Raw genomic sequence first — 11,863 nt, forward strand, 5'->3', positions numbered from 1 at the left:
CGCAGGGCAGAGAGAGTGATGAGTCATCAAGGCCAAATGACCAAAGGGTACTTTGAACCAGCAAATGCATTGACCTTTATTAAGCCCTGATTGGGGGCCACACACCTTGGAGGTCCTTTTACTAAATCCCTCCTGGGAACCACCCTGAGACGTGGTCCCCAAACTCTCTTTACATAAGGGAAACTGAGGCCCAGTACGGTGTGTAACTCGTCCAAGGCTGCAGAGCCTGGAGCCATCAGGGAACCAGAGATTGTATCTCAGGCTGCCTGGCTCCTCCAACTCCAGGCTCAGCTCCCAGTTGCCTGGCTGGACCCAGGGGAGATTCTGGAATCTTCCAACCCCCACCCAAGCCATGCACCAGCCCCTCAGCCCCTCCCTTACAGGATGGTTTTCTTCACGTTGTCTCGAGGACAGTCTGGTAGGAGAGCGGGGGGAGTGTCGCAGCCCAGGAAGATGAGGTCCCCCGAGAGGAGGTCATCCTGCTTGCAGGGAGAGTGCGAGAGATGCCTCAGGCAGGGGTCCGGGACCCTCCTCGCCGCCAGGCACTCGAGACACCTCTTGCTCACCAGGTAGCTCAGCTCCACCAGGTTCAGCAAGATGCAGACAACGGCCGTGGCGAGCATGAAGATGGTGAAGATGTTCTTCTCTGAGGGCTTGGAGATGTAGCAGTCCACGGTGTTGGGACACGGATCAGCGTGGCACTTGACCACGGGGGGCAGGGTGTACTTGGGGTAGAACGAATGGAACACGTAGAGGAAGGCAGCGTCCACGCCGGCCTTGAACACCAGGCTGCAGACGTACGTCCACCACAGCCCGCCCCGCTTCTTCCCGGGGTTCGCATAGAGGCGCCCGCCGTTCTTCCCGGCAACCTCCTGGTGCTTCTTCTCCCGAGCCTCCCGGTAGGCCACGTGCATGACCACGAGCAGCGAGGGGCACGTGACCAGGATGAGCTGCAGGGCCCAGAGGCGCACGTGGGACACGGGGAAGAACTCATCGAAGCAGACGTTGGAGCAGCCCGGCTGGCGGGTGTTGCAGTCGAAGTCCTTGTGGTCATCGCTCCACACACGCTCCGCCGTCACCAGGTACACCAGCACGCGGAAGATGAAGACCAGCGACAGCCAGATGCGCCCAAAGGCCGTGGAGTACTTGTTGACCCCGCTCAGGAGCCCCTCAAAGACTCCCCAGTTCATGGTGGGCTTGAGAAGCGTCGGCGGCTACTGCAAGAAAACCATCACAGTCACTGCCCGGCCCTCACGAAATGCTCACTCCGAGCACTCTGCAGACAGAGGTCATTGGCCTCAGTCCTGAGCCCATTTCACAGACGGAGGAAACTGAGGCTTAGAGGCCTATAGACTATTGGATGCAGAATGGGGATCCTCAGCATAGGTAATTAAGTCAGAACCCAACTCCACCCATGGAAGTAGGGGCACTGGTGGCTCCCAGGGCCTGCAACTGTGACCCTGGAGTCCTGCAGAGTGAAGACACAGGGGCTGCCTTCTCCATTCTCTCCCCAGACAGCCTCGTCCCAGGGAAACCTGCTCTTTGGCCTCTGCTTGGGTGTGACCCACTTGTAGCAGGGCCAAAGGCAACTGAGCTACCAGATAAAGTAGAGAGAACAATTCTTTTTGGACAATAGGCTTCCTAGCGGGGCTGGGTATTCCATTGTTTCCCCAACCATTGTTCCCAAGGGACCTGTTCCTTAGGCTGGAGAGAGGAGGAGTAAGAAAGGATTCTGTGTTCCAGAAGCATTGGCAGGGTTCGGCGGGGTTACAAGGGGCCCTGTACTGCACTGTGCTGACTCATCTCACGGTGGGTGTCTCCCAGGGTGGACTGGAACTGGGAGCATCTTTAGGGAGCAGCTGGGTCCCAGACACCCACATGGGGCTCTGCTCTGGGCACTTCCGCTGGTGCATTCGGCATGAGAACATGCGAATCAGGGGCCAGGGCATTTAAGGAGCAGGTCTGCTGTGTGGCTCCCTCACTGGGACGTCCCCTGTCTGGGGGTCCCTGAGACCCATGCACTGTGGCCTCGCCCTGCTGGCCACCCAGGGCCCCGGGGGAGCTTGTGTGCACAAATTCCCAGGCAGGAGGTCTTGGCCATCCCGACCCTCTGCTGGGTCTGCTGGAAGTGTGGCTGCAACAGGTGTCACACACTGGCGTCACACACTGTTCCCTTGTAGCTACCTCTGGGTAGGGCACAGCATGGTTTTAAATAGTATTTTTTGGTTAATGATTTCGTTATTTATTTGAAAGGCAGTTATAGAGACAGGAGAGAGAGAGCTCTTCCATCTGCTGGTTCACTCCCCAGATGGCTACAATAGCCAGGGCTGGGCCAGGCTCACAGCCAGGAGCCTGGAACTTTATTCGGGTCTCCTCCCATGGGGTATCAGGGCCCAAGTAGTTGGGCCGTCTTCTGCTGCCTGGCCAGGTGCATCCAGGGACCTGGATTGGAAGCAGAGCAGCCCAGACTTGAACGGGTGCTCATATGGGATGCCGGCCAGGGTCGCAGGCAACACCTAACTCACTGAGCCACAGTGCTACATCCCCAATGGGCACACGAGGAAAGTGCAACATAGAGAGGTTAATGAAGTAGCTCTCTGTCACACAGCTTGCACGCCAGCGGCAGGGCTGGGAGCTGGACTCAGGCTGGCTAGTCCAGAGCCCATCCTCTGGGGACTGTCCAGTTTGGGGTCTGGGCCTCTTTGGACAAGCTGCTTGCAGTCCGCGCTGCTCGCAGTCCGTGCACACTGCCTCCCCCTCCGCGGGGCCTGGGCCAGGGCGGCTGCGGCGTCTCTGCTCCCCACCCGGTCTTTCCACCCCACCTCCCATTTGGCCGGGGGCCCCTGCTCTGAATCACCATCCTGTCTGCTCAGCCCGGCCAGGGTGGGCGGACCTCGGGCGGCTCCTGGGGAACACCCAGCGAGGCCCCAGCCCTTAGCCCCCGGGGCTGGGCCCAGCCCGCTTCGGGGCGGGGCGGGGCGGGGCTATGCGGGCAGCGCAGCTCCGCCCTCCCGCCCGGCGCGGCTCCCTCGGAGCCCCTCTCCCGCTCGGTTCCCGCTCCCACCTTAGCGCGGCTAGGGAGAGCAAGGAGGACGCGGGGCGCAGGGAACGAGCAGCCCTGCACGCCTCCCCCAGCAGGACCCGGGCGGCCCAGGTGTCCCGGCCACCTCCTCTCACTGCCTAGCAGGAGTGTGCTGCCAGGTGTGCCAGGGGTCAGGGCACATCTGGATGCAGGTGTCCTTACCGTCCTGGCTACTCCGCGGGGTGCTGCCGGGTCGGTGCGCGGCAGCCGGCAGAGGGACTCAGCAAGCGGCAGGAATTCATGTCCGAAGCAGGAGGGTTTCAGGGGGGAAAGCCAGCTCCTGCGACCGAGTGGCCCAGCAGTCAGGGTGTGCCCGCCGCCGGGAGGGGGAGGAGGAGGAGGAGGAGGAGGAGGAGGAGGAGGAGGAGCTGCGGCCCGCGGCCGGAGCTGCCATTGGCTGGGCCGCAGCCTCCCCAGGCCATCCCGGAGGCTCAGGAAACTTTAGGATTCGCTCGGAAACTGGAAACCCGACATCCTCTCGAGCAGAATCAGGGGTCCCGCTGATCCCCCACCTCCTCTTCCCCTCCGTGGGCGCAGGGTGTGGGAGGCCTGCAAGTTCTCTGCTTCTAACTCTCACCCCTCCTCCGGGTCTCCAGGTGCTCACACCTCCGGATACCCCTGCCAACTCCCTGCTCTCAGCTCTGGGCCCAGATGCACTTGCCCCTTTAAGTGGCTTCCCGCTGGGTGCCTTCTCCCACCTGCCTCCTCACCCGGGGGAGCTGCAAGTGAGTCCCACACCCCTGCACCCAGAATCTCCTGCCCTGGATTTGAGTCTCGCCCCTGCTGGTTTTAAATCTGCCTCCTCTACTAACGCTCGGGCGCCGTGCAGGGCTGGGCTGAACAGGCGCCCCATGTGGCTTGAGTCCCAGTGCCTCAGCTTCTTGTGTGGGAGGTGGGAAAACAGCGCCCACCTGGTTGTCAGTGCATGGATGGCCCCAGTCTTGGAGGACTTCCTGCACTGTCCCCCGTGGAGACCAACTGCCCAGCACCAGTGGTTATTCCTTATTCCTGTGTCTGGAGAAGGCAGTGGGACACCGGCTCACTGAGGAAAATTGTGTTTGGAGGCCATCGTCTCTGAGTTGCAAAGGCACAGCCTAAGACTGGCAGGTGAGGGGGCGGTGCCTTCGGAAGGCTCAGTCTCTGCCTGGTTTCCCAATGGACTTCCGAGACGCCCCTTGGGAGCTGTGAGCGGGACTCACGGCTTTGGACTCCCACCACATGTTCATAAGCTTACACAATGGCGTGCCACCCACACTGGCTGTGACATGCAGGCCACCCTTGGGGGCACAGTGGTGCGCTCCCACGGGGCAGTGGCTTCATTATTTCGCTGCTGTGTGCCTGGCGCCTGGCACCAGGTGGTGGTAAGTTGGACCCCGATGGATGCAGATTTATTGAATGAATGCCATGTGACATGACTGTGCTCGTCCATCTAGGAGGCTCACATACATCCACACCCCTCCACATTCTTCCCCCAAACTATTGCCAAGTGCAGGAGGAGGCACACAAACGGATGAGTCACAACACCGCAAGACGTGGGAACAGACATGGATAATCAGGGTGCAGGAACCATGTGAGCCATGTGTCCCGCTCACAGCACCCAGGGGGAAGTCCTTTGGGAAACCAGGCAGAGACTGAGCCCTCCGAAGGCACCGCCCCCTCACCTGCCAGTCTTTGGTTGTGCCTTTGTGTTAGACAGGAAGTTAGAGATTAGGCCTGCCCGACAGAGCCCCCCAGGAGGTGAGGTTTAGGCTGGGTCTGGAAGAATGTGTAGGAGTTCACCAAGGGAGGTGAGGCTGTGGGCATGTGGAGTGGGGAGGGGGAAGGGCCTCACTCTACCCCGTGAAAGATGAGTGAGGAGGGTTCAGCAGGAGGGAGCTGCAGCAGGGGCGCCAAGTGGCGAGGAGAGGGTCCATGAAGACCTTCCGGGCTGTCAGGGACCCGGGCTGCCGTGCCAAGGAGCATGGCCGTAGCCTGTGTGCAGAGAAAGCACAGGGAGTCCTCAGCAGAGATGGGGCAGGGACCCATGGGAGCCGCTGGGTCTCTGTGTCCAGGGCAGCTATGTTCTTGCGTGGCCATGAGCGCCGCCCGAGGTTGCTCCTGCCCTCTTTACTAGGCTTTCACCAGCCGACGCGCAGCCTTGTTCCATGTGGCACTGACACCGTGTCTCATGTCGTGTCTCATATGTACTGCTGGCTCCTTAGCATTGAACTCATGGCCAAAGGCAGCCGAATGCAGCCTGCCTGGTGCTTATCTGGCACACCCATCTTCTCCCCCAGGCACTTGGCGACCTAGGCTGGGGCCCCTTTCAACAGCAAAGCCACCAAGAAGTCCAACAATGAGAAGAATGCGCAGCTGCCTAGATCTGGGGCTGGAGGAAGGAGCCGAGGGCCATGGGCTCCACCTCAGGGATGAGGCATGAGTGTCCTGCTGCTCTCCATGTGTCCTGAATGGCCGCGAGAGTGCCTCAAGTACTCATTTTCAGGTCACAAATAGACTGTAGTGAACAGATGAATTCGTGATGTGGGATCTGTGCTTAATGAGGACTGACTGGGTGTTCAGGGTGTTTAGAAATCTCACTCTGCCCTAGAGATGCTGGGCTGGATGGGCTTGTAAAACCAGTAAAAAGTTACTGCCAGGGCTGGCACTGTGGTGTAGTGGGCTAAGCCTCAGCCTATGTCGCTGGCATCCCATACGGGTGCTGGGTTGTGTCCCGGCTGCTCCACTTGTGATCTAGCTCTCTATGGCTTGGGAAAGCAATAGAAGATGGCCCAAGTGCTTGGGCCCCTGCACCCATGTGGGAGACCCGAAAGAAGCTCCTGACTCCTGGCTTTGGATACGCTCAGCTCAGGCCATTGCAGCCATCTGGGGAGTGAACCAGCAGATGGAAGACCTCTGTCTTTTTGCCTCTGTCTCTCTCTGTGTGTCTTAACTCTACCTTTCAAATAAATAAATAAAATCTATGATTTCGACAGGAACTGAGCGAAAGGACTGGCTCCAGGTGGTAGGTGGGAAGTGTCGGTTTCCAGGGGCTGATTGGATGGAGGGGTGCAGTGGGAGGCCCACCAAGGATGGGACCCAGGGATCTGGCGTGGTGATTCGGCCACTGATGGAATTACGGAGCACGTTAGGAACTGCAGGTTGGGGGTGGGGGCAGAATGGGTAGGGAGATGCACGGTGTGCTGCCTGGGGTGTGTGTGGAGTTAGTGTGCTCAGAGTTAACCTGTGTTCATGGCGTGCTGTGTGGACCACCCAAGGCCGGCAGGAGGCGACAGTGGAGTCCCAGGCTCCCCTGGCCATGGGAACAGCTGCAGGAGGGGACGAGGGAGTCCTGAGACAGTGGCCTGAGAGACGAGGGTCCAGGCAGAGCTCTGGGGTTGCATTGGCGCTTTAGGGAGCAGGCAGAGAAAGCATTGCCTGTGGAGGAGAGAACGGTGAGAGAGAGAGAGAAGCCAGAACAGGCAGCGGAGGGGAGAGGCCCGGGGAAAGATCCGGGAGACCCACTGCAGGGAGATCTGTGGACAGGGTGGCCTCTGCCCGCACCATTTCAGCTCCGGGGAGGGGACGGAGCCAGAGGGCAAAGGGTGTGGGAGTTCCTGATCTTCCCAGGAGCTCTCTGCTGGAGACACCTGGCTGGATCCTCCACCCTGGATCCGAAAGAGAGGATGCCAGACAGGACAACCTGCGGGGTCCCCGTGGAGCCAGGGCGGGGCCCACTGCCTCCTCTTAGGAGAGGTGAAAAGGCTGGAAGATGAAGCCGTGATGACGATGCTTCGTTACCAAGCACCGCCTCTGTGCCCGAAGCCAAGCCAGCGGCCTATGCCATCTGGAGGCTCCCCATTGCCCTTGGGATAAAATCCCAGGTTACTACACGACCTGTGAAGCCCCTGCCCCTTCATCACCCGCAGCCTCTTCCTTCCCATCTCTGTGCTCAGCCACATTGGCCTCGTTTCACCTTGGACGTAAGAGTCTCTTTCCCACCCCGGGGCCTTTGCACATGCCTTCAAGGCTTTTCCTTGTTTTCTGTGAGCTGGCATCGACTCAAGCTCTGGAGCACCATTTAAATGTCACTTTCTCAGAAAGTGTCACTTTCTCTGACATTCCAAACCTGGTGTGGTTTCTGCTACGCGGCGTCTCGGCTCCCTGTTTCTCCTGCGTGACTGTCACGTTCTCCCTCGCAGCATCACTGGTGTGCTTGTGTGTTCGGTGCCTTCTCTCCAGGAGGGCCGGGCCCGGAGCGGGGCCCTGAGAATCCTGCTCACTGCTCCTTCTCCGTCATCAGTCATCATGCCAGACACGTGCCAGGGGCTTGGGAGGACTTGATGGTGAATGAAGGAGTGATTCAGTTCAAGAGTAAAGAAACTGAGGAGCTGGCAACATGGCTCATTTGCTTAATCCTCTGCCTGCGGCACCAGCATCCCATATGGGCACCGGGTTCTAGTCCTGGTTGCTCTTCTTCCAGTCCAGCTCTCTGCTGTGGCCCGGGAGTGCAGTGGAGGATGGCCCAAGTGCTTGGGCCCTGCACCCGCATGGGAGACCAGGAGGAGGCACCTGGCTCTTGGCTTCGGATTGGCGTAGCTCCGGCCGTGGCAGCCATTTGGGGGGTGAACCAACGGAAAAGGAAGACCTTTCTCTCTGTCTCTCTCTCTCACTGGCTAATTCTATATGTCAAATAAATAAATTAAAAAAAAAAAAAGAGCAAAGAAACCGAGAGTATAGACAAATCCGTGGGCGCGAGGGTGTTGATTCAGATGTTAAAGTCATGGGCCCGGGCGCCCAGCTGCCCGGATTCCAATCCCAGCTATTCTGCTTCCTGAGCTACCCTGGGCATGTTTCTGAGCTTCTCTTGGCCTCAATTTGTTCATCTGGAAGATGGGGCTGCAACTGCACCTACCTCACAGCAGTACCGTGAGGACCGGATGAATGGAAATGCTGAAGGTACGCATGCCTGGCAGTAATAGCCACCCGATAAATGCCAGCTGTTCTATCCGTCTCAGGGAGTGAGACTCCGTGTTCTTACTGTTTTCCCCCATTATTTGGTCTGTGGACTGCCTGTCTCAGCTCTGCCAAGGGAAAACAGGAGGAGATGTCAACGGCCACAGGGTCTGAGGGGTCCCGTCCTCCACTAACAGTAGGACAGGAGATGCTGCAGGTCTGGGGTCTGCCCCGAGTTGCCTATGCCCTGGAGGGAACTGGGGCGACCCAGTCATGAAGGCCCCATAGAGGAGCAGGGCCCAGGCCCTAGGACAGTGCCACCGCTGAGCCCTGGGCTGCCATGCGCCTGGGAGCCTGAGCGCCTGCTCCTGTAGAGGCCGGGTTTCAGCCTGTGCTGGGAGGAGTTTGCTTTCCTGTGGAAGCTGGAGGTGCCAGGGGAGGCTGCAGGACTTCGCTTCTGCAGAGGGTTGAGAGCCGGTGGAGTGGGAAGGGTGGGAGGTGGGTGCCTTTCTGCTCCCTGCTGTGTGGCCATGGTCAAGTCGCTTTCCTCTGAGTCTTGATCTCCTCCAGGGAGGACAGGGTCCCCTGGGGCGAGCGTTGGGAGGGAGCTGGGGGTCCTTCGGAGAGCATGGTCATGCGAGCGGGCGCCTCACACAGTCCTGTCCTTGCTCTGCAGGGCTTTGCTCTCGGGTGTGGGGTGGACAGGCCTGTCTTTTCCCCAGGGCCCTAGGAGAGGACTGACGGGGTGCTTTCCGCCTACCACCCGTTTCCTTTCCGGGGTGCCTGTGGGGACTGCGACTGGGCTGCAGCTCTAGGCCCTCCCCACTATTTTTGTTGTGCCGGCTGGGTTGGGCCGTGACAGCTGTGCGACTCCCCGTCCCCAAGCCTGGGGCCCAATGCTCCCTTCCACATCGCCTCTCCTCCAGCCAGACCCACACGAACAGGGGATGCATGGTCCCAATCACCTGTGAGCAGCTTGTCCCCGTTCCCTCAGCACCTCCCTGGTAGAGCATGGAGGGCTTATGAGCGGTTCTTGAAACTGACCATGGACCCCTACCTTCCCCAAGACGGCCCCACAGTTCCAAGGTCAAGGACCTCCCTTTTGGGCACTGGCCTGGATGTACTCAGCTGTGGTCTGGAGCACAGATCTCACAGCCTCCTGGAAACAACCAGATGGATGAGGGTTTCAGATCTTGTCCCATCAAGCAGTCAATCCGTGGAGCAGGTGCTGTCAGCCTCCAGCCCATACCCCTGCCTGCTCTATTTCCGTTATTGACGGCACCTGCATAGAGCATGGTGCCTGATGATAGATGGCTCCAGCACATCTGCCATTCTACCTGAATCTCTCTGGGCTCCCGGGGCCTCTCTACCTGCTTTTAGCAAACTGGTGCCCCATGGAAGGAGCCCTCCATCATGACTGATGGAAGACAGGGACAAATGCTCTGTACTCTTCACCCGTCCGTTGAGATAGCCTGGAGCCACATTCTGCTACTTCCCAGAAGCCCCCAGGAAGATTATTGGAAGGAAAAGAGTATAGACTGGTGGCACCAAATGTAAGGAAAAGGGGCGCAGCAGAACAGAGAGGAGACAGAATACAAACTCAGAGCCAGACAGAATTTATTCAAAGAAAATAAACTTGCAGAGGTCGACCAACTGTCAGCGTGTATACAGACTGAGAGAACACGTGACAGAGGGCCTGGACCCAGACCCCAGCAGCCTGGGCCTTTTGTATCGTGGGTGGGCTGTGGTGGGGGTGGGGGCAGGAGGCCGAGATGAGCTTCTTCATACCGGTTCTTCAAGACTGTCCCACTGGCTTCCAAACCTGGGGAAGAATGCAGGGGGTGGGGTGGGGAACAATACAGGATGTGACACTGAACCAGTCTTTTGAAAGAAGGCAGGGATGGGGCCGGCGTTGTGGCATAGTCAGTAAAGCTGCCTCCTCCAGTGCCAGCATCCCTGGTTCGAGTCCCAGCTGCTCCACTTCTGATCCAACTCTCTGCTATGGCCTGGGAAAGCAGTAGATGATGGCCCAGGTCCTTGGGCCGCTGCACCTGTGTGGGAGACCAGGAAGAATCTCCTGGCTCCTGGTGCCTGGCTATGGGTTTGGATCGGTGCAGCTCTGGCTATTGCAGCCAGCTGGGGAGTGAACCAGCAGATGGAAGACCTCTCGCTCTCTCTCTCTGCCCCTCCTTCTCTCTCTGTGTAACTGACTTTCAAATAAATAGATACATCTTAAAAACAAACAAACAAACAAACAAAGCAAGGTGGTAGGGGTAACAAGAACCTAAAGTGGCCGAGGCTTCTGTCCTTGTTCCATCAGTTAGGCCCAGCTGCCCTGGGAGGTCACTTGTCAGGACACAGCCTGCATAGCTCCCCTCCTCCTCTGCCTCCCTTCCCTCTCCGGGCTGGTTCCCCAGATTGCCTCTCAAGTAAACAACTCGCACACAAATCCTTGTCTCAGGCTTGTCTTTTGGAAGAGCCCAGAGCAGACCATCTCTGGTTGCAGCCGGCAGCAGGCTCCTTTCCTGGGGGAATGGCCCTTCCCCGTCCGCCCAGCTGCGTCTTCTCACAGCGCTGGCTTTCCTGCTGACTTGGGCGGGACTAGCCCAGCAGAGCAGATCAGTCACACTGACCTGGCTTAGTTGATTGGTCCAACATGACAGCTTAACGCAGGCTGACTTACCCAGGGTGCTTCTCAGGGGCCCTGGAACAAGGGACAGTGTGCGTGTCTGTCTAGGGTCAGCACAGTGAGGCTGGTGGGTTGGAACAGCTGCCGTGCTGAGCGGGACAAGGATTCTGCTGTGGAGAGACAGGGGCCGAGCAGGGAGAATCAGGGAATCCTTGGGAGGTGTTCGAGTCCCCGCTGGGGCCCAGTGCGGCTGTTTCTCATCCTGCCTGCACAGAAGGTGCTACGTGGTTTCTTTGCTGGAGCCTGTTTAATCTAGATTCTGTCCTTTGCAACCAAAATACTCTGACCTTGCATTTGCCACTCCCCAGTGCCAAGTGCATAGTAGGTTTTTTCCCCCTATTGTTAAAGATTATTTATTTATTTGAGAGGTAGAGCTACAGAGAGAGGGAGGGGGAGAGAGAGAGAGAGAGAGAGAAAGAGAGATCTTCCTTCTACGGGTTCACTCCCCAAATGGTCACAACGGCTGGAGCTGAACTGATCCGAAGCCAGGAACCAGGAGCTTCTTCCAGGTCTCCCACGTGGGTGCAGGGACCCAAGTATTTGGGCCATCTTCTACTGCTTTCTTAGGCCATAGCAGAGAGCTGGATCGGAAGTGGAGTGACGGGGACCGGAACTGGTGCCCATATGGGATGCCGGCACCACAGGCAGAGGCTTAGCCTACTACAAAACAGTGCCAGCCCCCAACAGTAGGTTTCTAAAAAGCATCTGTTGACTGTCACCTCCTCTGGACCCCGCTTCCCTCACTCACACGTTGGTGTCACACAGATCAAATGAGAACACGAAGGGGCGGGGCTGTCCTGGTCCGTCTTGTGCTGTTGTAACAGACACCAAAGACTGGGTCATCTACAAGAAACTGATTTCCTTGCAGTTCTTGGGGCTGGGAAGACCAAGGTCAAGGTGCTTGCCTCTGGTGAGAGTCTAAGCTCTGGGTCCAAGATAGTGCTTTGACCGCTGTGTCTGCTGGTGGGGAGGAGCACTGTGTCCGCATGTGGCAGAAGGTCCCACGTTGGGGACACAAACCCTTTTAGAAGGGCATTTATTAATCTGTGAGGGTGGAGTCTTCACGGCCCAGACTCCTCCCACAAGGCCCACTGCCAGCACTCTGTTCCCAACGCATCGATTCTGTGGGACGGGTTTGACCCAAGGTAAGGGCTCTGCCA

At 58.4% G+C, this 11,863-nt stretch overlaps 1 protein-coding gene across 2 annotated transcripts; it reads right to left on the bottom strand.

The window, feature by feature from the left end:
* Positions 1-51: 51 nt before the first annotated feature.
* On the bottom strand, positions 52-3,416 carry GJB5 (gap junction protein beta 5). Of its 2 annotated transcripts, none has more exons than XM_017350254.3 (2): positions 3,245-3,416; positions 52-1,214 (listed from the first exon to the last, which is right to left on the bottom strand). In XM_017350254.3, the coding sequence occupies exon 2, from the start codon at positions 1,188-1,190 to the stop codon at positions 378-380; it is 813 nt and encodes a 270-aa protein (XP_017205743.2). In that variant the 5' UTR covers positions 1,191-1,214; positions 3,245-3,416; the 3' UTR covers positions 52-377. The 2 variants fall into 2 exon arrangements, with proteins under 2 accessions (XP_017205743.2, XP_051688133.1); XM_051832173.2 differs by having other exon boundaries at positions 52-1,217.
* Positions 3,417-11,863: the final 8,447 nt, after the last annotated feature.

This window comes from Oryctolagus cuniculus, chromosome 7, assembly GCF_964237555.1.
Source record: "Oryctolagus cuniculus chromosome 7, mOryCun1.1, whole genome shotgun sequence".
In the NCBI taxonomy this organism is placed as follows: domain Eukaryota; kingdom Metazoa; phylum Chordata; class Mammalia; order Lagomorpha; family Leporidae; genus Oryctolagus; species Oryctolagus cuniculus.